The 22,779-nt window shown below is 59.2% G+C and overlaps 7 protein-coding genes across 7 annotated transcripts; 3 read left to right on the top strand and 4 right to left on the bottom strand.

Moving 5' to 3' along the window:
• The first annotated feature begins 687 nt into the window (after window positions 1–687).
• BJ171DRAFT_490651 (uncharacterized protein) lies at window positions 688–3,325 on the top strand. The gene is made up of 4 exons (XM_053109636.1): window positions 688–844; window positions 931–1,066; window positions 1,374–2,195; window positions 2,696–3,325. Exons 2-4 carry the CDS (start codon window positions 989–991, stop codon window positions 2,942–2,944), a joined length of 1,149 nt encoding a protein of 382 aa, XP_052970291.1. The 5' UTR covers window positions 688–844; window positions 931–988; the 3' UTR covers window positions 2,945–3,325.
• A 190-nt stretch (window positions 3,326–3,515) lies between these two features.
• BJ171DRAFT_490658 (uncharacterized protein) lies at window positions 3,516–7,645 on the bottom strand. The gene is made up of 10 exons (XM_053109637.1): window positions 7,333–7,645; window positions 6,544–6,638; window positions 5,946–6,059; window positions 5,604–5,695; window positions 5,287–5,348; window positions 5,067–5,170; window positions 4,845–4,956; window positions 4,624–4,709; window positions 4,247–4,402; window positions 3,516–4,071 (listed from the first exon to the last, which is right to left on the bottom strand). Exons 1-10 carry the CDS (start codon window positions 7,532–7,534, stop codon window positions 3,955–3,957), a joined length of 1,140 nt encoding a protein of 379 aa, XP_052970292.1. The 5' UTR covers window positions 7,535–7,645; the 3' UTR covers window positions 3,516–3,954.
• A 566-nt stretch (window positions 7,646–8,211) lies between these two features.
• BJ171DRAFT_490661 (translation protein SH3-like domain-containing protein) lies at window positions 8,212–9,805 on the bottom strand. The gene is made up of 2 exons (XM_053109638.1): window positions 9,297–9,805; window positions 8,212–8,805 (listed from the first exon to the last, which is right to left on the bottom strand). The coding sequence occupies exons 1-2, from the start codon at window positions 9,439–9,441 to the stop codon at window positions 8,234–8,236; spliced, it is 717 nt and encodes a 238-aa protein (XP_052970293.1). The 5' UTR covers window positions 9,442–9,805; the 3' UTR covers window positions 8,212–8,233.
• A 677-nt stretch (window positions 9,806–10,482) lies between these two features.
• BJ171DRAFT_236488 (uncharacterized protein) lies at window positions 10,483–13,102 on the bottom strand (the record flags this gene model as incomplete). The annotated part of the gene is made up of 3 exons (XM_053106584.1): window positions 10,483–10,679; window positions 10,902–12,766; window positions 13,075–13,102. Coding segments are annotated over 3 exons (1,920 nt in total), but the record flags the coding sequence as incomplete, so codon positions are not given.
• Window positions 13,103–14,404: 1,302 nt separating this feature from the next.
• On the top strand, window positions 14,405–15,940 carry BJ171DRAFT_490664 (uncharacterized protein). Its single transcript, XM_053109639.1, has 7 exons — window positions 14,405–14,471; window positions 14,553–14,634; window positions 14,799–14,952; window positions 15,056–15,155; window positions 15,323–15,394; window positions 15,475–15,536; window positions 15,658–15,940. The coding sequence occupies exons 1-7, from the start codon at window positions 14,442–14,444 to the stop codon at window positions 15,701–15,703; spliced, it is 546 nt and encodes a 181-aa protein (XP_052970295.1). The 5' UTR covers window positions 14,405–14,441; the 3' UTR covers window positions 15,704–15,940.
• On the bottom strand, window positions 15,899–19,452 carry BJ171DRAFT_490666 (tRNA synthetases class I, catalytic domain-containing protein). The gene is made up of 5 exons (XM_053109640.1): window positions 19,233–19,452; window positions 18,954–19,101; window positions 18,618–18,689; window positions 18,287–18,516; window positions 15,899–17,976 (listed from the first exon to the last, which is right to left on the bottom strand). Exons 1-5 carry the CDS (start codon window positions 19,344–19,346, stop codon window positions 16,171–16,173), a joined length of 2,370 nt encoding a protein of 789 aa, XP_052970296.1. The 5' UTR covers window positions 19,347–19,452; the 3' UTR covers window positions 15,899–16,170.
• A 974-nt stretch (window positions 19,453–20,426) lies between these two features.
• On the top strand, window positions 20,427–21,583 carry BJ171DRAFT_490677 (uncharacterized protein). Its single transcript, XM_053109641.1, has 2 exons — window positions 20,427–21,250; window positions 21,302–21,583. Exons 1-2 carry the CDS (start codon window positions 20,679–20,681, stop codon window positions 21,363–21,365), a joined length of 636 nt encoding a protein of 211 aa, XP_052970297.1. The 5' UTR covers window positions 20,427–20,678; the 3' UTR covers window positions 21,366–21,583.
• The last annotated feature ends 1,196 nt before the right edge of the window (window positions 21,584–22,779 follow it).

Here is a 22,779-nt window from a genome sequence, read left to right on the forward strand (position 1 = left end):
GGACATGACAAGTGGCAGCGATGGGACCGGGGGAGCTCACCTGATGATGGGTTTGTGGGAAGCGTGGACAGCTTGGCAAGGCGGAGGGCAGCGAAGGGCAGCGAAGGGCAGTGGCGACGGAGCGGTAGGCCGATGGCCGAGACAAACCTCGGCAAGATCAAGACCAAAGAGCGATGGACGAGTCTCGAGGGCGATGGACTTGGTCTTGAGGGCGATGCGAGGCAGACAGCACAAGCAATGCGAGGCAATGCGAGGCAGTTCGAGGCAATGCGAGGCAATGCGAGGCAGTTCGAGGCAATGCGAGGCAATGCGGCCGCCATTGCCGCCCAATGTCGTTTGTGCCGCCGTTGCCGCTTGGCCCGGCCGGATGCATCCGGCTGCAGCTGGCTGCAGCCAGCAGCCTCTGTGGCGCCGCGCAGCTGCCCGCGCGGATCGAGCCGCAGAGTGTGTGTGTATGGCGGCACGCGCGCTGGTTGGCTGGCGCTGTATGGAGCGGCGGAGCCCGACGCGCCGCGCACGTGCGTGTCCAGGAGCCACGTGAGTTGTAACGTGGCGGGCGGACATTGCTTCGGGGCGAGAAGGCCGGCGAGAGCGGCCTCGGTGTGGCCTCGCCGTCGCCGACAGACCTTGCCAAATCCGGCGTGACCCCGTGCTGGGCTGCGCGGTCGGAGATTGGCTCGCGGGTCTGTCCTGTGAGGCGAGGGGTGCCATCGCCTGGCTGCTGGTTTGCGTGCTGGTTTGCCTGCTGGTTTGCCCTGCCGGTGTGCCCGTTGGACTCTTTGCCCTGCTGGACTCTTTTCTGGTCCTGCTGGACTCTCCTCTGATCCTCCCGCCGACCTTTCCGGTTCGTCTCGCCGCCTTGGCTTTGCATTCTGCTGTGCAATCGTCCCATTCGTTGTCTGCCCATTCATTCGACTTTTGCTCGCCCAGCCCCAATTCATCCCACCTCATCTCCCTCATCCCATCAACCCATCCGCTCTCCTGCTCCATGAGTCTCCCTTCGTCCTCCAGCATCTCGCTGGGTGTCGCCGCCTTGGGCTGCTCGGCCCTGGCCACATACTATCTCGTAAGTCGCATTGCCGCTGGTACTGCCGTCGCATTTTCACCCCTCTCCCAGCTCTGCCACGGCGTTGCTGCAGCATCCGACACTAACTTTGATCCCATCATCTCGTCCTTCCCACATCGACTTGTCCATGCGAATTCGATTCTCCCCATGATAACATTACTCCTTGATCCCACACCAACTCTGTGCGTGCTCCGCCTCGAACATCGACACCTCCTGATACAACACCGCACGACCACATACCGCCCCGGCATTGTCATCGCCCTGATCAACCCTCATCCTCGTGGTCGTATTCACCACCAATGTCAAGTTCTTTGGGTCGCCCGTCACCCGCAAGCTGCATCTCGGCACCCGTCGCCTGGCAGCGTCGCCCAAAGCCTCAGCCTCCCTGCATTCGTCGCTCTTCCGGGCCCAGTCCGCCGTTCCCTCAGACTCGGACCATCCCAACGACCTCATCTCGCTGCCCTCGGAGGTCTCGGGCCCCTCGGCCTCGTCATCGCCCCGTCCCCAGCCGCTGAACTCGCCCGGCAACGTCGCCGACCTGTCTGCGTCTATCTACAACATCACCAACTCGGTCCTGCTGACGAGCTCCTGGAACTTTGTCGTCAATCAGTCAATTGTCGTCTCGCCGCCGATGGGGCCGACCGGCGAGCATCCATTCCAGCTGCCGCCGCAAATCTCGATTGACGCCCCCGAGTCGTCATCCCCCCACGAATTCCAGGTCTCGTCCGGCCAGCTCTCGCCCGACGAGGACTCGGCCGATCCCTTGATTCCCGCCACCATCCCGAGCTCCTTCGACCCAGCCGCAGGGTCGCCAGCCCACCGAGTCTTTGAGTACCTGCTCGATCCAGTGACCTTTTATTCACTCAAGCTCAGCCCGGAAGGGGCCGTGATCGAAAAGTCCTATGCCTCATTCCTCACCTCGGTCGTGGACTACGTCGCTCACGAGGTCGCGGCACCGCCGGATGAGTACCAGGTCGGCTCCGATGTCAAGTTTATGGAGGGTGGCAAGAACGAAATCTACTACACCCTCGTCCACCACCGCCCTCTCAAGCCCGACTCCAACGCCCGGCACTCTGCTGTCGGAACCCTGGTTCTTCGAACCTTTTACGAGGAGACTCGCGATGCCAAGGTAAGCCCAGACAAGCGGTGCGGTCCCTCCCTCGGAAGCTATCGGAAAGAGCGCTGTCGCTATCGGTTGCTATCGGTCGCTATCGGTCGCTGTCGGGAACAGCGTGCTGGTGGCTGCCGCTCGCTGCCTGCGTCCGCCTGTGATTCCGAGCGCTTGTCCGAGCGGGTCCAGCGAGTCTTGGCGCGAGCGCCCGCTGCGATGGCGAACTAGGACATGTGTGACTCGGCGGCGCTGCATGGCTGCGGTGACTCAGAGGCCTGGGGCTGATCATGCATGGGTGCGGTCCATGTGGCTTGCGTGCACTTCATGGGAATGTCTCTCGCACGTGGAAGCGTTTCATGGGCTGAAAGCGAGGAGCGTCCTGCTCCTCACTTGCTGCCGCCACCGATATTACTGCCGTTGCTGCTGCTGCTGCTGCTGCTGCTGCTGCTGCTGCTGCTGCTGCTGCTGCTGCTGCTGCTCCACCGAGCACAAGCTGACCCCTGTCCGTCAATCTGCAGACGGTCTATGTCATTCAGGACAAGTTCACGATGCTGCAGTCCACGCTCGTCGCCCAGTACGTCATCTCGGACGAGCTCAGGCTGATCGAGGAGGACAGCGCCGAGGTCGATACCGAGTTTGTCATCGTCGACGCTTCTCTGCAGATCTACGGGCCGACCGTCCCGGCTTGGTGGATGGCCTCGGTGGCTCCGAAACAGTTCCAGAAACGGCTTGATGCCCTGCAGGTCAAGCTGGATGGGCTTGCTTGATGGAATGGCAAGGGCTTTGACCGGCGCACAGTCGCCCGTCTCGGCATAATCCACACGAGATGGGCAGATTCATCTTTGCTGCGGCCTCCCACTACTCGGGTTTCGCTGACGAGCGCGTGCCATGGATCCCGCAAACCTCCCAGAGCCCTTCCGGCTGGGGTTTTGTGCGTTCGAAACCGGATTTTCTAATTGTTTGTGTTGGTGGTACCGCTTCTCCCTCCACCCTCCTCCCTCCTCCTCCCCCTCATCCTGTCCCCGACCTTCTTTGGCTGCGATTGACCGTGCTTCTCCCACCTTGCTCGCTCGACTTTGGTTTTGTACATTTGCGTTGGCAATCGGCCGAACAAAATACCACCCCACCTGTCAGCTGGAGTGAGCTTTCTTCTTGGGTGATCCCTGCCGGTGCGCAAATCCAGTCGTAGCCAGCGCACGATCCATTCGGTCACAAGCCAAGATTTCGAGACCGGTAGGAGCAGCGGCAGTCAACAACTGGGAATCGAGGAGGAGGCGGATCCAGAGAACACAGAGAGGCAAGCCCGGAACAGAATGGCTTCCGAGGGAGGGGAACAGATGGGAGTTCGAAGACTTTGGAGGATTTATTTGTTTGTTCAATCTCGTCTCAGCTCAAGTATCTGACAAAGGCGGTTGTTGGGAGGGCAGGCCGAGAGGCGGGAGGGAAGAAAAGAAGTTAAGCGAAGTGAAGGGAAGGGAGGAAAAGAGCTCAAGAAAGGCACGAGTTCGATCGGAGAGGAAAAGAGAACCGATAAGCAGTGGAGCGCACGAGGCAAAAAAAAAAAAAGAAGGGGGCGAATGGTGAGAAGAGAGGGTAGAAGAAAAACAATCAAAGTCGAACGACAGGGTGAGAGCGATTGCAGGCCAGACATGTTCGTCGGCTGAGCAGTAAAGCGGTGGGAGGTAGGCGTTAGTCTCTTTCTTTCGGAAGGGCGAGGAGGGGGGGGTAGGCAGCCAAAAAGCAGACAGAGAAGGTATGTGTCAAGGCTCTGTTTGCTCTATTTTGTGGTGCCCTTGGGCCAGATGCCGATGGCCTCGAAATCAGTGACAACGGCGCGCAGACTCTCTTCCGTCAATACGGGGTGCTTGTAGGTGAATCCAAAGACCTTCTCGATCTGGATAGACATGGATGGCCAAAGGAAGATCAGTCGCGCGTGAGTATTGATGTAGGCTTTGATGCGCCATAGGGCGTCTGATGCGCCACAGCAGAGACGCAGCAGTCCTCGGTGCAGGCAGACCATGCACGCGAGAGTGGACATTGCCAATGCAGGGCAGACAACGGATCTTTACCTTGGAGCCGTCGATGCTGGTGGCGTTGTCCTTGAGCAGCTCCTTGTCGAGGTAAGGAGTCAGAGGGGTATTGGCAACACCGCCGTTTTTGCACAGATCCGACCAGGGCTGGAGATGCTTATCGTTGACGTCCTCAGTGACCGAGTCAAGGTTCAGCTGTAGCAGCACAAGTGTGATGTCAGAAACGAGGGTTGGTCCAGACATGTGCCGGTGCTATTATGGCTCGTTGAGCAACGAATCTCTCGCAGATATCGTCGATGGATGCATGCGGCAGGCAGAAACAGTGTGTTTCGGAGGCTCAAGAACGTTGAAATATCCTCGGACGCCAGCCAGCAAGAGCTCCTGCCGCGGGCCAACCTCGCTGCGATCTTGCATACCTTGGCAAACTGGCTGATGACAGTACCCTGATATCCAGTCTGGATACCAAAGATGGCTTGGATGTGCTCGTTGATCGAGCCCTGGTCTGTTTGGTCAAGCAAGGCCATTAGTGACGGCCGGTCATTCCGCGCACATGGAATCCACGACCAAAGAGGAGCGGGGCAGGCGTCGCTCCGCCATTGCTACCCCCGCGAGGGCCACGACTAACTCAATTCCCGACCTGTGTCCGACTTGTCAGCCAAGTTGTAAATCTCGGCAGTTCCAGGAGCAAGAGGGGTGGTGCGGCCACCCTTCTCGGCAGGAGACGCAGTGACAGCCCAGAGGGCGGTGGCCTGGGAGTAGCAGAAGATTTTGGCACGAGGAGAGGGAAGATTGACGTTAGAGACGTGCTCGAGGCGGCTGTGGATGACGTACGTGCAGCACACCCACGACAAACACGAACCACATCGTAAACATGGACGGTGTTGATCTTCAGATCCTTGGTCCACAGCAGCTTCATCTCTTCTTGCAGCTGGCGATAGACAGCACCGATGATCAGGCGGGGAGCTGATGGGGCAAAAGCGACGAGGGCGGTCAGTTGCAATCCCAGCCGGCGTACGATTGCGGCATTGCATCGGTGGTGGTGATCCAGAAAACGCTTCCGGAGCAGAATCGCCACTCACTGATGCCGAGGATGTCGTTAGGGCCGTAGACGACAGCTGGTCTCAGAATGATAAGGTTGAGACTGGTATTGCATACCAAACAGAGAGATGCAAATCGATTTTAGTCGAGTCGCGCAGCGGCAGCAGCATCGGCGGCATGTCAGCGGAGAATGAACATGGTCGGTACCGGCACGAACGTGGGATGCACGCGGTGCTCCAAAACGCACGACCAAGCGAAGCGAGCTGGGCATATGCGGGACCGACACACCGTCCGAGCCGGCTACGGAAACAGAACTGGCAGCCGAGATAGAAGCGGCACTCGAGATCGACCGGCTTACCCGGGAATCTTTCGCAGGTCCTCCTCAGCCTTCAGCTTCATTTTCGCAAGCTGAGTCCAGGGCTTCAGCTTAGACTCCTCGGTAGAGGGTCTCTGCCAGATTGAATCCAGTCCAATTGAATGGAGTTGGATTGAGATGCAACCGGCGCACATCCGAGACCAAAGCCGGTGCACCAATAAATAGCATGCAATCAAAGCCACGCGTGGATGAAATGGAAGATTGCAATGAGCAAGTGGTTCGCAGCAAGCTCAAGATCGAGACGCATCAGTAATCAGATCCACCGCGCCGACCAGTGAGCTTGGGGAGGAGAGGGTGGCTTGTGAAGAGGCATTTGTCGCTGACCTTATCGGACTCATAAACCTGAGCAGTGCTGACTTCAACAAAGGCCTTGACCTTTCGCTTGGCGGCCTCGTTGCCAACCACCATGGCGACCTGGTAAACCTTATCGTGATAGACCTGCAGAGATGCGCGCATAGTTTGGAGACAGTGCAGCGTCGCATTGTGCAAGCGTGATCATGTTTGGGAACAACGATAGGTGGCGAGGGGTTGCGATTCAGTTCGATTCAGTTCGATTCGATTCAATTCGAGTTTGCATAGCCGGCAAAGAAAGTAGAGCCGGGCACGTTGGATCGGATTCAGGCCATTGGGGAGGGAGTCGCGTTCGACGAGGTGGGAATAGGGGAGCCATTTCGATGGACCCATGGGTCGGCCAGGTTGTACAGAGCGAGAGCGGGATTAGTGTGGACGAAGCCAACACTGCCTGACCACATCACCGTACCTCGAAGCCAACACTGCACGGCGCAGCACTTGTGCATGTGCGATTGCCATGCGGTGGGTGGCGAAAGGGTAGCGGTGGTCGCAAGAGGGACTCGGTGGTAAACACATAGGGGCACATCCCACCGCAAACCAGGACGTGCACCGCCCACGCTGATGCCATTACCTCCTCGGTCTGGCCGTATTTGGTCTCGGCAGCCAGGTTGAAGACGTAATCGAATTCGGAGCCGTCATCCAGGGCAAAGGCTCGCTCAGCAGAAGCTGGGGTGATTGCAGGATATATCGTCAGCGCAACAACAAGACAGAGTCGAGCAACGGAGGGAGGGTCGCGAAATAAGGGGGTATGGGTGCAGGTCGGTGGCGACAAAGTGGGTGGGGTCTGCGTAAACGGAACCAAGGGCCGACGTCGGGCGCGGCCTCTTGTCCAGCGAATGATGTGCTTGGTGGCTTCCGAACGCCGGATGCTGACGAGTGGAGGCCGACCACGACCGATGCTGGCTCTGGAGCAGTGGTTCTCGGGGCATTTTTGGGAGCGACAGGGTCGCGGCATCGAAGGCAGCGAGCGGCGGATATGGCATGGCCCGGCCGCCCTGGACTCGATGCCAACCAAAAGAGGCAGCCACCGGCATCAGGCCGTGAGTGCCCAAGAGGCTCAGAGCACAGCAAGCGCCGTTGGCATGAACTCACAGTCCGGCCCGGACGATGAGCATTCTGCCGGATTGAGCCATAGCCCTCGACCGCATGCCAGAGTCTCAGCGAGTAGGCCGAAAGTCGTTGAGATGCGTCTGTACCGAGACATCTGAGGATGCCGTCCGGGGATCGACGGACCCCCAGCCATCCTCGTCGCCAGAGGCCGATAACTGGCTGGTCGGCTGGCTGACTGGCTGGCGGCACTGGTGGAGGAGGAAGCAGGGCAGCGGATGGACAAAAAAAAAGAGCAATGACGAAGACCCACCGGCGTTGCCAAGGTTGGACTGCTTGAACTCGACCCTGGGATCGGCAAAGACGACCCTATGCTTCTCGGAGAGGTAGGCCGTCGCCGGGAGAACTTTGTCGGCGACGCGTACTCTGGAGGCCAGGTTGTTTTCGATGAGATAGGCGACAAAGTGGCGGCCGATGAAGCCGACACCGCCCAGAACCAAGACGGAGGGAGCCATGAGGGGCGGGGGAGAGCAGCGACGACGAGGGCGAGACGGGGAGGGTGTGCGAGCAGGCTGCCTGGGGGGGAGGTGACGAAGTGGCGAAAGAGAAAACGCAGGACGATGGCGGGCCGAGGACGCTATGGAAACGGCGTCGAAAACCCTGGCGAAGAGCATCCGAGGCGACAAGGCACAAAGGGCGAGGGCCGGCGAGAAGCAGCGAGAGGCAGCGAGAGATTCGGGGCCGAGAAGCAACGTGCTGCTGCGCACAGTGCGGACTGCGGCGGCGCATCTGGCGAGAGCGGCAGCGAGGCGGTCGTCCCGCGCACACACGCACGCCGCGTCTGTTGCTCGTTTGGGCCTCGGTGTCGGCGCACAAGCTCTGGGCGGGGCCAGTGCGCTCTGGCGACCGGGCACTTGATGTGTGACGGCCACGGCCTGGGACTCGGCTTGGGAGAGGGAGGGGTCGCTGGATGCCACGCCCCAGACGATCGACAAAGCCAGCCAGCCAGCCAGCCAGCCGATGCGCTGATGCGCTGATGCAAGGGGCGCGCCTGCTTTCGATCGATCGGGGGGCGTGCGCTCTGTCGACGGCCCTGGCTCGGTCGGCTGGCATCGCATTGCGCGGTATCGCACCGCATCGCTTTGCGGTTGCGTCCACTCTAACGATGGATTGCAGCTCCTTGCTCATGTATACATGTATGCGGGTGTGTGGGTTTATTTGTCGCTCAGCTTGCGCTCGTATTCGCGGTGGCGGATCAGCATCTCGTCGATCATCGAGAACGAGAACGGCGCCTTGGCAGGCTCGTCGCGAATGTACAGCATGTCGTCGCCGTCGACAGCACCCCGGACGCCCTTCAGGACCTTGATGCGCTTGACCATGGGCGAGTACAGCGGAAAGGTCATCTCGACGCCCGTGCCCAAGACATAGTTTCGGAGCACAAAAGTGGTGCGGATCCCCTTTCGGCGGATGGCAATCAGGATGCCGGCAAAGACCTGGGTCTTGGGTCGCGATCGCGAGGTCACTTGCTCGACCAGCAGGACGGAGCCGGGCTCGACCGAGTGCGGCGAGTTGCGGTCGAAAAGCTCGCCGCGTCCGTCAAGGTCGTATCGGTCTCGGTTTTCGTGCTCGATCGACCGCATCAACCAGACCCGGTCCGTCTCGCCTCGTGGGTTCTTGTGCAGCCCAAGCTCGGCCAAGGTCTTGCCGCTGTCGCGAAGGTTTGCCAGAGGGGCAGCGGCGGGTTTTGATACAAACGGGCCGAGTGAGGTTCCGACGTCGGGATCGTCTAAAACCGCCGCAGCATTTTGCATATATGGCAGAGTCGATTTGTTCGGGTCGCCACGAAATCATCCGCCGACCACAAGGTGCACGATCCATCCGTCACGTTCGACAGTGCCCCGTGGTGATTGCGTGGACGGTGTAAGATAGTGACGTTGTGACAGCGCAGTGTTTATCCGATGGCCGCATCACAGTTGTGTGATGAACAGAGAGCGTCCGCATCGTGAGATCGTGATGAACAGAGAGCGTCCGTATTCGACAGCGTCAGTTGTTCGAAGGCAGTCGTTCCAGATCGGATGTCCGTTGTCCGTGTCGCAGGTATTGGGAATGAGTATTAGCGAGTGAGCGCGGATACCGGAGGTCTGCCTCGGCCACACCAGCCGATGCGACAGCGAAGGGCGGCAGGGACAGTCGGACAGGGCCGTGCCGATCAGTGCGAGTCTCGGATCCAGCTTCCATGGCTCGATATCGGCAACGTCTATCGACCATGATCCATACCTTCAGCTTGCTTCTTTTTCTGGCCCGTTTTGGCCTCGGCGTAATGGCGGATCTGGACTCGAGCGACGCATGCTGATGGCAGCAGTGACGAGCAGCTGCCCATGGCCCGGGAGGGAATGAAGCGCTTGATCATTGAGGCGTTCATGGCTGTGTCGCTTGTATCGATTGTGAAGGGCGTGTGTGTTGGCGAGGAGGGTGAGGAGTCAAGTGAAGCGGGGATTCCGACGGTCTCGAAGGATACGCTTTGGGGAGCTTGAGTGGAGGGGACAGATGCTGTTCTGAGTGCCGGAAAGGCTGGTGTGGTTGGGATGCTGGTAAGCCTCGACAAGTCCAGATCGAGCGAGAGACAGGCGCACAGACACGGCAAACGTCGATTGTCAATCGATGGAACGGTAGGCAGAGCAGGGCTGCTTGAGCGAAGCAAAGGCCAGGAGGAAGAGGAGGAGAAGGCCAACGGGCGGCTGCCTTGATTGCTTTCGCAGGACCAGCCGGATCGGATCGGATCGGTTTCGTGACAGTGCGAAAATGAAAAACGCAAGGCCGACTTTTTCTTCAGGACCACGCCGACCAACCACACGCGCGCAGGCCGTTAGGTAAGCGAGGCACGTGATACACCAAAGACGCACGGAAATGCACGGAAATGCACAGAAATGCGCTGTGTATCAGGGCCCCCCATGACACCGGCCCCTCCCCAGGATGCAGCGCAGGTTCAGTTCATTTTGCGGTCCCTTTGATGTTATTTTTTCCTCCTTCGGATGAGCAGAACACGAGCGAGGATTCGACAGGTTCGAGCCGGATACGAGAGAACACAACTGCGGGATGGAAATGACGCAAAGTGACATGAAGTCTAGACCATGGAAGGGGCGTGGGATGAAGATAGAAATGCTATGGATACACATGCTCTATATGAATTGGGGAGGGGAGAGAGGAGGGGGGTGTGGCGATGATGCCTCGGCGATCGGAATCCTACGAACACAAGAGGAAAGAAACATCGGAGGGGCGGGCGCATGGCCATGAGAGCGGTGAAACCAACATAGAACAGGGTGCAAGCGCGAACTTGTTCAGGGTAAAGCTTGCAAGAAATGGGTGCGGTGAGAATAGTGACGATAGCTAGCTGTAGCGCGAGATTAAGGGAGGGAGGAAGTAAAAAGGGAAATGGAAATGAAAGTGGAAACGGGCAGTGACGAGGATGGTCGCAATTAAAGTAAGACCATCCCTCGGGCAGCACAACGACGGCAAAGTGTCTGCACGAATTGAAGCCCATGTGCCTTGTGGCCGGACCAGGAGGCGCTCTCCGGGGCCCGACCAGGCATTACGGCCCAGATATGCAATGACAGAGCCGTCCGGTGTCGCGGCTTACTGCTGCGAGTTGAAACTCCAGCACTGCAAGAGGGCGCGATAGAGGAAAAGTTAGCGACATACTGCGTGAGCAACAAGGTGAGAGCAAAGGCAGGATGCAGCCGGTGCAGACAGACACCCGTGAGGTCGGCGGCCCATGGAGGGAAACGCGGTACCAATCACAACCGCGCAGGAGCAGACGGGATGGCACACGAGAGAACGCTAATGTGGGGCGCACTGTCTGGGGAGTGCGGAAGACATGCTTACCGGGTTTGTCGAGTTGGGGACAGAGAATCCGTCCGCGACGGCAGGGACGAGCGACGATGGCACCGAAGTACTGGACACCATCGAGATGCCGGGCTGGCCATACAGGGCGCTGCCAGAGGAAGACTGGGCGTTGTACACCTGGCTGGTGTAGCCCGACGTCTTGGCGGAGTAGCCGTTGGAGACCTCGGCGCGGTAGGAGCCCTGGGTCGAGGCTTGGGTAGCGCTGCCCTTGTAGGTGCCGTAGGCGTCGTCGTATTGGCTTGCGGGATATGGATACAGAGTTTGGGAGAGAGATGAGGCATGTTGCTGCTGCTGTGATTGCTGCTGCGATTGCTGCTGTTGCTGTTGTTGCTGCTGCTGCTGCTGATCGGACGAGTAGATGCTCGAGGGCTGGACCAGGCCGCTCTGGGGCTGGGCGACCGAGGGACGGTAGCCCGGGTACGAGGAGTAGGTGCCGAGTGCGGAGGCATACGAATCCTGCTGGCCAGGATAGGGAGCCATGTACTGAGGCGGATACTGCGAGGCGATCTGGCCGGAAAGATTGCCGGTCTCAGCGGCCTGGGGCGGATAGGCCATGGCGCCGTCGTAGGGGCCGCTGGGGGTGGCATAGGGTACAGAATAGGGGCTGGACCGGGTGCGCTGCTGCTGGAAGCGCTGGGCGGCAGGGTGGTGATCGGATCGGTAGTAGCCGGCACCAGAGGCCTGAGCCTGGCCGACAAAGCCTGGATCGGCAGGCTTGCGATGGGCGGTGCTGATGGGCGAGCCGCGCTGGATGTCGCCCTGGGCAGCAGAGGGGTAGACGTGCTGGGGCTGAGGGGAGAAGTGCGGCTCAATGTTGCTCATGAGCGGCGAGGGATAGTGGGCATACGGGTGCATCATGGGCATGCCGGCCATCTGCGACTGATTCGAATCCAGGGGCCGTGATGGGCCGCCGTTGATGGGGTGCTTGCCGGGGGTGGAAGGCGTGCGCACGGCCGTGTTGGGGGCAGGCTCGGGAGCCTTCTTCTTGGTGGGGGTGTATCGATAGCCAGGGTACTTTTTCTGGTGCTCGAGCCGACCCTGGTTGGCCTTGTTCTTGTAGAATTCCTTGATCTCGGGGGGCTCGGAATGCCACTGCTTGGCAATGATCTTGCAGGCATCCTTGCTGCTGGCGCCGGGGTTGTCGGCGAGGGTGCTCTGCAGCTTGTCGGCACGGTAGGTCATGAAGCTGTTGGCCGGGCGAGGAATGCGCTTGGGCTTCTGGGCGGCAGCAGCGGCAGACTTGTCGGCAGGCTTTGCCGGGGGCTTGCCAGCCGAGGATGCGCCGGCCGAGGAGACGGAATGAGGTCCTTTGGAGCCATCGAGAGCCGGGGCGGCCGTTGTGGTGGGAGCGGAACTGCCGGCGGGTGACTGGGCAAAGTAGTGCGAGGGAGTGGACGAGGAGGGCGACGAGGCGAGCATATGGGGATTGACAGCGCCAAGATCAGACGATCGCCAGTCCTGCGAGGAGGCTGTGGCCGAGTACATGACAGATGATGAACGGAAAAGTTGAAGGGATAGAGACGGGGGTGGATGCGATCGGAATGAAGGAGGAGGACACAGAGACTGGATGGATACAGCGCCTGGGGCTCGAATGAAGGCAGAGGAAGAGACGAGGGAGACAGCGACAAAGCACAGGCGGGTGGTGATCGGGAGGAGACTGTGGGCACGCTCAGGACCAGGGCACAACGGCAGAACTTGAGGCAACCAGAGAGTAGGCAGAGACGAAGGCTCCTTGTAAGGCGAAAAGAAGGCGATGAGATTCCGAGGGAAGGCGGCCGAGGGCACCGGCTGGAGGGGACGGATAGGAGGACAGGGATGCTCTGGAGATGGGGGTTGGTGACGACCTTGAGGGCGACGAGGAACTGCAGCGATTAGTGATGGGATGAGGATGGGTGGCAAAGGGAGGAGGTCCTTTAGTTCTTGTCGAGAGAAATGAAAGAAAAGGGGGATGGGAGGGAGCAATGGGCAGCGAAACGACGAGCTGAGCAAGGATGAAAGAGAGAAAGGCCGGCGACGGTACGGGAGGGCCGAGAAAAGGGCGGGGAGGGGGCCAGGAACAGAGGCGGGTGAGCAGCAGAGAGCAGGACGAGAAGAGGACAGCGCTTGCTGGGCGGGGAAGGCAACAAAGAAGGGGGGGGGCCTTGAGACGAACCTGGGAGGAGGACGGTGACAATGCATTCAAGGGCAAGAAGGAGCAATCCGGCCAAGGCCGGCCCAGGTGGCTTATAAACGGGCGAGGCCACAGCGAAAAAAAGCGCAGGAGGAGGCGGGCGAGAGGCGAGACGAGGTGGGTGGTCCAGCCACAGCGGAACTGAGCCGTGTTTGGAGCGGGGCGGGTGCGCGGACCGCGGGCGTGTGCGACGGTGCGGGGGAGTGGGGCTTGGCGTTGGCTGTGTGGGCTGTGAGTGTGAGTGTGAGCTGTGAGCTGTGAGCTGTGCGAGTGCGAGTGCGAGTGCGAGTGTGAGTGTGAGCTCTACAAATGTGAGCTGTGCGAGCCCTCAGCGCTGCTTCCAAAGCAACAACCACTGCCGCTGCCACTGCGGCAACGGCAACGGCAACGGCAACGGCAGCCGCCGTGTTTGACCCCAACAGAGGCCACCAGGCGCCATGGGGCTGCGGTCACGCTCCCACACAAACAGCGCGATGCCCCAAATGGACCCAGCCCGATGCGTGTGTGCTGCCTGCGTGGCTTCGCGCTCGGTGCGACACTGTCCTCTGTGTTGCCCTGCTGAGCCGTGTGTGCGACGCTGTCCTGACACCGGCACATGTTCACACAAATAGTCGGACAGCCACAAGCACAAACACCGACACAGACACACAGGCACTGCGGATGCTGCTGCCACAGTCCCACTGCTGCCACGGCACGACATTCGTGTGACCGAGACGCTGCGCCGCATCATGTGCGCGTTGTTGCTGCCCCACGTGTCATCGCTTGACCCGTCATCTGCCGAGCATCCGTACCGGGGCTTGCTGCGACAAGGGCCCCGTGCAACCGACCGGACAACATTGGCCTTACATTGCCGGCCCACACACCCCAGCCACGCCTGCACACAGTCGCTGGTGTGTTGCAGGCAAGGGGCGCTGGTGCGCGGGCGCCACGCCTCGCACAAGGCTGTACCCGCGGAGCAAGGGCGTCCTGCCTGTGCGACGCCGCTGCTCTCGGCGCTTCTCGCCCGCGCTCTCGCTCCTCGCCCCACTCGCGGGTGCGTGTCGGTCACGCGCACCTGTGGCCACCACGTGCGCGCAGCATTCCGGCTTCCCTCCGGCTGCCCGGAAAATCTGGGGCTGCTCTGTGTCATCCCAGATCGCCGAGCGGTGGCGCGGTGCCGCTTCCGAGCCCCGTTGCGCATCCCAGCCGCCAGCCCCAGCGCATCCCAAAACCCATCGCCTCGATATTCTCCCTCGGCCCGCATCTGCTCATCGCCCATCCGCCGCAGCACACATCAACACACATCAACACACATCAACACACATCAACACACATCAACACACATCAACACACATCAGCATTCATCGACCATGGATCCGACCACGTCCCAGCGAGACCAGGTAGCATCCTGTCGCCATGGCCACCATTTGTCTCCGCTGTGGCCGCTCTTGTCCAAGACACTCACGCCCTTCCTGTCGCAGAACATCCTCGATGTCATCTTCAGCAAGAACATGGAGTTTGCGCCCTTGGACGGCATCAACCTCGACCCCTCCACAATTACCGGTCCGTATCTGCTCTGCTCGTGTCGATGGCCCCAGCCACAAACCCGCCAGCAAACCCGCCAGCCGGCCAACTAACTAGCTAGTCGACGCTGGTGATCCGAGTCAGCGGTCCATGGATCGTGGCATCGCATCCAAACTCACTGCAGCCAATCTCTCAACGCGCAGCCCCAGTCATTCAACCTGATCTGATGGTTCGTCTCAAGGAGCTCGAGAGAGCCGCCGTCGGGCTCGCCGAGAAGAACAATATCGACGGTGCAATCGGAAAGTTCTCTGAGGCCATCGAGCTGTGTCCGCACTACGCCTCAGCCTACAACAACCGGTGCGTAGCTTTTGGTTTCTCGTTCGCAGATGGTGATCCCTCAGCTCAAGGCTCCTGACCCAGCTCGCTGACCCCGCTCGACCCAACATGGCAATCCAAACAGTGCTCAGGCCCTGCGGATCAAGGGCGACAGCGAGCGAGCCCTCGAAGATCTGGACAAGGCCATCGAGCATGGTCAGGGTCAGGTTGCCATCCTGAAACAGGCAAGTGCGCCGACACTGTTGGATGTCGCAGCGTCGGCAAATGTCGTCGCAGTGCTAGACAACCAAGGCCATCGGCCGCCCTGGATGCCTCGTCTGTCGTAGCGTCTTCCTCTCTCGCAAACATCTTCTGATCCTGGCCCTTGGATCAATTGCCTCCCCGCCGACAGGCCTACACTCAGCGAGCCATCATCAAGAAGCAGCGCGGCGACGAGGCCGGCGCGGAGGCCGACTTTGCCGAGGTTAGTTAGCCTGGTCCGCCGACGGATCCAAGGACAGTCCCAGCCTGTCGATGGTCAATCTTAACATTCACTGTCCGCAGGGCGCCCGGCATGGCAACGAGGTCGCCAAGCAAGCGGTCCAATCCAACCCCTATGCCAAGATGTAAGTGCGGCCTTGTTCGAACAGAGGCTCATCCAGCGTGGTGTACCAGTCGCCTAGCCTGGGCTGGGACTAACGGCGCCTGCCGATACATGCACCGTCTTTACTCCACAATCGCTGCCAGGTGCAACGCCATCGTGTCGGAAGCCATGGCCAAACTTCGCCAGTGAATCCCACATCTCGCCAGTGAATCCCACATCTCGCCAGCGGATCCCACATCTCGCCGGTGATACCATCCATGTGCCTGAGCCCCAACGCAGTTTCCGCCGCGCCGCTCTCGAGCATCGCCATCGCTGCCGGCCATTGTCGGCCATGGCCGCGCCCCGCTCAGTGAGACAGGCAACTTGAGTCTATGCTGGATGAGCCTCTGTCTGGATCGATCGTGAATACATTCAGTTTCTGCCATCGTTCGCAGCGGCCAGTCCCCAGAGTCGCAGTGCTCGTCCACAAAGCCCGCCATTTCCATCAGTGCACATCGCACCCAAGGCTACACGGCCCCGATCTCATCCCTCAAACGCCCTATCTACACCCCCGTGGCAAATGTGCTGCCGATCATGGGTTCTGTAAAACCGCGTCCCGACAATCATATTCAAATTCCAGTCAGAGCCGCCATAGTCTACACTCAAGTGCAGCATCACTAGTTCTTCTTGGCATCTTCCTTCAGGCCAACCGTTCGGTTGACAACATATCGCCCCTTCTTCACGTCCGAATCGGGGTCGACGCTAAAGTAGCCCACACGCACAAACTGGAACGAGTCCTCAATGCGGGCGCCGCGGATGCCGATCTCGGCGTATGCCTCGGGGATGACGCTGAGCGAGTCTGGGTTGATGTCGGCCAGCCAGCCGTCGGGGTTGTCGGCGGGGTTCGAGTGCTTGAACAGGTTGCTGTACAGGTTCACCTGGACCTTGACGGGACTGTTGTGCTTCTTGGACTCGCCCACCCAGTGGATGTAGGTCTTGGGCTTCTTGAAGTCGGCCTTGCTGTTCTCGTATGTTGCGAGAATCTCCACGATCCGGCCACTCGAGTCCTTGACCACCTTGTTGGCCGTGATCGGGAAGGGCACGTTCAGCAGGCCCACGGACTTGCCCGGCGCCAGGCGGTAAAAGTTGGGATCGTCTTGCTCGCGGAAATCCGAGGCGTCAATGTAAACTGTCTTGGAGAATGGGACGGTGTGCGAGCCCATGGACTCGTCGCGGGGCTTGTTGGCCACGGTCACTTCCTCAAGGTAGTCGTCGCTCAGGTTGGTCAGCGTGATCTTGAGGGGCTCCAGCAACACCATGAGACGCGGGGCCACATCGTTGAGGTGATCGCGCACATAGTTCTCGAGGCGCTCGACAGGGATGACTGTGTTTGAAGTCGTCACGCCCAGCTCGCGCACAAAGGCGTTGATGGCTGTGGCCGGGAAGCCTCGGCGGCGCAGACCAGGGAGTGTGTACAGGCGCGGGTCGTCCCAGCCGCCGACGATGCCTTCGTCCACAAGCTTGGTGATCTTGCGCTTGGACAGCACCGTGTTGGTGATGTTGAGTCGACCGTACTCCCACTGCACGGGCTTGTACAGCTCCAGGGCGTCAACGAGCCAGTAGTATGACTCGCGCGACAGCTGGAACTCGACCGTGCAGAGCGAATGGGTGATATCCTCAAACGAGTCGCACAGACAGTGTGTGTAGTCGTAGGTCGGATAGACGCACCACGCGTTGCCGGTGCGGTGGTGCGGGGTGAACATCACACGGTAAGCGACCAGGTCCCAGAACTGGGGGTTAGGGTTCTGCATGTCCATCTTCATGCGCAAGATCGCCTCGCCCTCGCCATAGCGGCCCTCCTTCATCTTGACAAACTCGCGGACCGACTCGTCAACGGGGCGGCTGCGATGCGCGCATTCGATGCGGGGATTGGCCTCGCGCATCGCGTGGATCTCTTCGCCAGTGCAGTGGCAGACGTAAGCCTTGTCGCGCTTAATCAGCTCGACAGCCAGATCGTACAGCCGCTGGAAGTGGTCGGACGAATATGTGATCGCACTGGGCTCAAAGCCAAGCCACTTGATGGTCTCCAGGATCGACACAAAGTATTTCTCCTCCTCGGCCTCGGGATTGGTGTCGTCGTAGCGAAGGTTGGTGATGCCTTCGTGGGCAAGGGCATACCCAAAGTTGATGTTGATGGCCTTGGCGTGACCAATGTGCAGGAATCCGTTGGGCTCGGGAGGGAATCGGGTCACAACCTTGCCGCCCGTGCGCTTGAGATGCTCCTCCATCAGCTTGGGATGGATCTGGGGATTGCCTCCGGGCTTGTGCAGGCGCGCAAGCTCGCCCTCGAAGACGTACTTGAGGCTCTTGGCCGCCTCGGCAACCCGGCCTTCCTTGGACGCGGCGGCGGCGGTCTCGGTCTTGGCCTGCTTCTCTTTGGTTGCCGCAGCAGGGGCTTTGACGTCTTTCTTCTCGGCCTTTTTCTGTTGTCCGGACAACCCCCACATGCAGAATCGTTTGCCGTTATTGTTCGGTTCCGGAGGAGGACGCAGCCGCGTGTTGGAAAGATATGGTGGATGGCCATGGGTTGGAAAGGATGTCAATGGATTATTGATCTACGCAGAACACATCAACACAAACATGCGTCCGGAGCCTCCCCATCAAGCCAGCGGAAGGTCGCTGATCGTGCCAGGGGCGAGCGTGTCTGCTCGCCATACCCCATTCGCTGATCATCGTCCTGACTCGCATAAAGTGCTCTGTGCTGCCCCTCTCGGCACTCGAGAGTACACTAACCTTGGCCTTGGGGTCGTCGCGCTCGTCCTTCGGACCCAGAATCTGGAGCACTTGCTTGTCAATCTCCTCCTTCACGGCAACCGAGCTGGCCCATCGGAGTTCGGGCGTCTGACGCAGACCGCTGATCAGAGAGCCGAGCATCTGGTACCGCTTCTGCTCGAGCTCTTCTCGTCGCTCTTCAATAAACTTGGTGACGGTCTCAACAATCTCCTGCTGGGTAACGACGATACCTGGCCGACAAGGAGCACATGAAGGCGTCAGCATGCCGAGTCCGAACAACCTATGCACTGGTCGCGACGCCCCAGGAGTGGCTCGGAACGCAGGCACATACCCACGCCACAGGCGGCATCGAACTCGCCGTCGTCGATATCTCCCTTGGCGGCTTCGGCAAACTTGATGGCCGCTGGAGGGACAAGATCAGCAGAGGTTAGAACGAGAGAACATAGATTGAATACGTTCTTGAGGACCCTCCATTGGACAGGACCGATCAGGATGGGATCTAACTGGACCCATCGTCGAACATCAATCCCATCGACACCAGCACAGTTGACCATGGCTTCCATCGATGGAGGACACGCGGATCGGTGGTGGCGAGTGGCAAGAGCCGAGATCGACATGCACCGCGGAGATCTGCCTGTACAGATCTGGGCCAGGAGCAGCAACTTGCCTGAGACCTGATCGTTGGTGGTCAGACGAGCGTCCCGCACGGCTCGGGCAAGGTACGGGAGATGGGCAACGGCATTTTTGGTGACCGTCGATGCGAGGTTGTAGTAGAGAGCTCCAACCGACTTTTCGACTCCAGTCTCTGCGCCGCCCTGGAGTTGGGGCAACAGGACATGCGTCAGCAGACCGAGACGGAAGGTGCCTCGAAGTGGAAATTGACAAAGGGCACCCTTGCAGTCCGCCGGCGTGTCCACCCGCCTCGATCGCTCTTGCGACGGCTCACCTCCTTGATGACCAGAACCAGGTTCGGAGAGAGCTTCTTGTTGGCAGCCGTCTCCTTTGCCTTCTGCTCAGAGAGACCGATGGCCTGAAAAAGCGCAACAGCGTCGTCGGACATGGCTTCAGATGAATTGCAGGATATTGTGCAGGGGCTCGGGGGCGAGGCGGGACGGTGCGATACGGTGCGATGCGATGCGATGCGGTGCGATGCAATGCGATCGGATGGGTATGTTCGATCTGCTGGGGGGCTGCCGCTCTTTTTGAGGGTCGGCTGTCTCGTCACAAGCCCGGTTCGAGTGACACTATGAAAAAATTTCTTGTTAAAAAAATGAGCGAGAACGAAAAAACGCGCTCTCGGAGCCACCTCGGTCGGCGAGAAGAGCAGTCTCTGGCGAGAAGCCTCTCGCCGTCACACGCACACACACTTTGCACAAGGGAGTCAAACACCTCCCATCGACCATCCCGAGGGATGGCAACCCCGAAGTGGACTGCCCAGAATATGGGCGACCCGGCATCCACTGTCGAAATGCACAAGGAACAAGATGCTTACAGTCTATCCAGAAAGAAACGGGACAGTCACTTTCTGGCTTCTGAAGCCCGCTGACTGACTTGTAGGCCCAGCGGGCAGGCCGTGAGATTGTTTCCCGTCCTGGTTGGCAATCTCTTTGTTTTGGTTGGTTTCGGGAGCACAGTCTTGAATAGACCCGGTCGATCTCCTGTGGCGATGATCGACTGGCATACCGAGATCATGTTCCTGGCTGCATTGATGTCTCGATCCCACAGCGTATGGCAGCTTGCACAGCTCCGGACAAAGTGTGGTTTCTCGATATCAAGATGCTCGGGTGACTCGAGTCGCTTGGCTTCCCGGCAATGTGAGCACACCTGGGATGTGTTGAACTCGTTCACCGAGCACACATGGATCTTGGAGACGGATGGGTCTGGTGGGCGTCTCTGGTGGTGGGTGAACTGCTCGAAGTACTTGGCAAACCTGAGTCTCCGTGGGCTGGAAGCATATCCCTTCCCCTGTTTCCAGGATGCATTCCCAAAGGCAATCACCACTTCGGTCTCCCTTGGTGCCTGGTCAATGACCTGCTTGCACATTTCATGGACGGTGCGCTGTCTCTTGCTGTGGAGATCGAGTCGCTTGAATCGCCGTCGCCGGGTCAGGCTGAAGTACAGCTGCTTGTCCAGCATGTCTCCATCGAACACATGGCGAATGTATCGCAAGAAGGGAGCCAACCCAGGGATCTTGGGACTTGGTGTGGTGCTCATCCATTTCTGCAGACCAAGGATCTTGTGGGTGCTCTGTATCCACTTGGTCGCCTGGGTGGTGCCACATCGATGCTGGTACTCCTTGTTGGAGAACGACACGATCTTCTCGTTGGCGCGCTGTGCCTTGGTCACCTTGACACCGTCTTGCTCCTGGATGGATGGTTGACTGGGTGCTCGAATGACAGCGGTGAAGATCGATCCCACACCAGGGTCGATCCCAATCCATGTGGTCCGAGAGTCGTCAATGGGACCGACCCTGGTCTGGATCTTCTTCTCGGGAGTGAGCTTGAGTGTCTTGTCGTCCTTGTCCACGGTTTCTGGCTTGGCATCAGGGTCCTTCTTCTCCAGGATCTTGTATCTGAGCGTGGTGATTGAACACCCGACCCCATCGGTGGTGATCTCGCAACCAAAGAGCTGCTTCCCCTCCTCCCTGGCACCAAAGAGTCTCGGATCCAGCTTGAAGTTGGTCTGCCAGAAGATCTCTTGCTTTGTGGTGCCATTGACCTTGGTCTTCAGGTCGTCCCACTTGAGACCAGTGCCAGTCTGGTATCCAAGGATTTCCCACAGTGCTTTGGTGTCGAGCTTGACATACTTAGCTCTGGCATCGCAGAGCGGGACCAAGGTGCACTGTGCTCGAGGGGTGTTGAGGCGCTTCTTGGTCTGGGCAAGCCGGTCGGTCAGTCGCTTGATCCGCTTCGTGTTGACAGCGATCTGCTTGCACACCTCCTCGTGCTGGGTCTGGAGTGCGTTGTATTGATCCGACTGCCTACGTTCGATGGGTTGACACATCTCCTCGTTCAGTCGTCCACGCTCTCCTTTCAGAACATCGGTATCCCTCACGAGCCTGGGAATGATCATCTTCTGAAAGACCACCATGAAGAGGGCCTCCTTCAGGTGGGTCAGGCGAGAGACCTCACTGGCCAGAATTGATACGACTTTGTACAGGTCCTGGTGGCTTTCGTACCGAAACTCATACAACTGGTCGGCATGGTGGGCGAAGGATTTCCTCAGATCACCGAGGAGTGTCTTGGAGAGGGGATTCTCCATCAGCTTCATACACTCATCGACGTGTGTATGACGTTTCACATCCTTGGGAGCAACCAGGACCAAATTGCAGTATCGGCGTAGAAGGGACCAATACCGATCGAGAATATGGGTCTCGCAGTTGACAGCATAGGTCTTGACAGCCAAACCAAGGACCTGTGAACCAGTACCCTTTGGAAGGGACACTGGAGGCAGGATACACGTCTCACTCCATGCACGTCGATACAGCTCATATGTGTCGAGGAGGTGCCTGTCATCTTCTGGGGTGTTCGTCTTGGCACCCACTGTTCCTGTTTGCACCATATTGAAGCATTTTCGAACGAACGCGGGTTCACTCGACGACACAGTGGGGAGGGTGATGCCCTCGTCCAAGCACCGCCTGAGATGCAGCTCCAGGAGACGAGATGCTTCGTACTGCACGTGTGTCATGGCTCGGACAGTATCCTCGATCTTGTCGTGCAAGGTGTCGTTCTTGATGATGGCATCGAGAGTGCACTTGACGGTGGAGTAGTCGGCCTTGACTTGCTCGTTTGGGCCACAGTCAGGCAAGGTAGAGCTCCAGAGTGGGTTATAGAAACGGCACTTTGGGGTGTTGCTTCTGGCATGACCCACTTGCTTGCACGTGGCACATACAGGGACCTTGGGTGCTTGGCTGACCATTTCAGCGACCGAGGCAGGGCTGCTGTCGATTCTGGCTGTGCACTTCTTGGTGAAGGGTTTGACATGGTTGGTCAGGCCACAGGCACGAAACGATTTGATGACGGGTTTCTTGGCCACAGGAGAATCATTGGGTGATCCCGGGTCGGGATCGGGGGGTGTCTTTCTCTTGGGAGCCATCTGGCGAGAAAATAGCAGCGATGGCTGGTTCTTGTCAGGAACGGAGCTGGACTTTGGCACCAGACAGCTGATGGTAGTCGAACGGACGGTCGTAGGACGAAGGGGAGTGTATTCAATAGGCTAAGGGCAGGATACAAGAGGCAAGGTGAGGTGCTGGTTCTGAGGCCACAGCACCTCGTTTATATCTCTAAACGCCGTCCTTGTTCGCCGCAGATTTTTCTTCCACTACAAAGGAGATTGGTTATCTGCGACGGGGGGAGATTAGATCCGAACGTTTCCCTCGCCCGCCGGGAAGTTTCATGTCAGTGCCTTACCCAACATTGCACATCAAGGAAACAGGACACGGGTTGGGGCGCCCATGAAACCATCCACCGGGCGTGGGAACGCGGTTCATGACA

This window comes from Polychytrium aggregatum (assembly GCF_025602895.1).
Source record: "Polychytrium aggregatum strain JEL109 chromosome Unknown BJ171scaffold_5, whole genome shotgun sequence".
NCBI lineage: Eukaryota > Fungi > Chytridiomycota > Chytridiomycetes > Polychytriales > Polychytrium > Polychytrium aggregatum.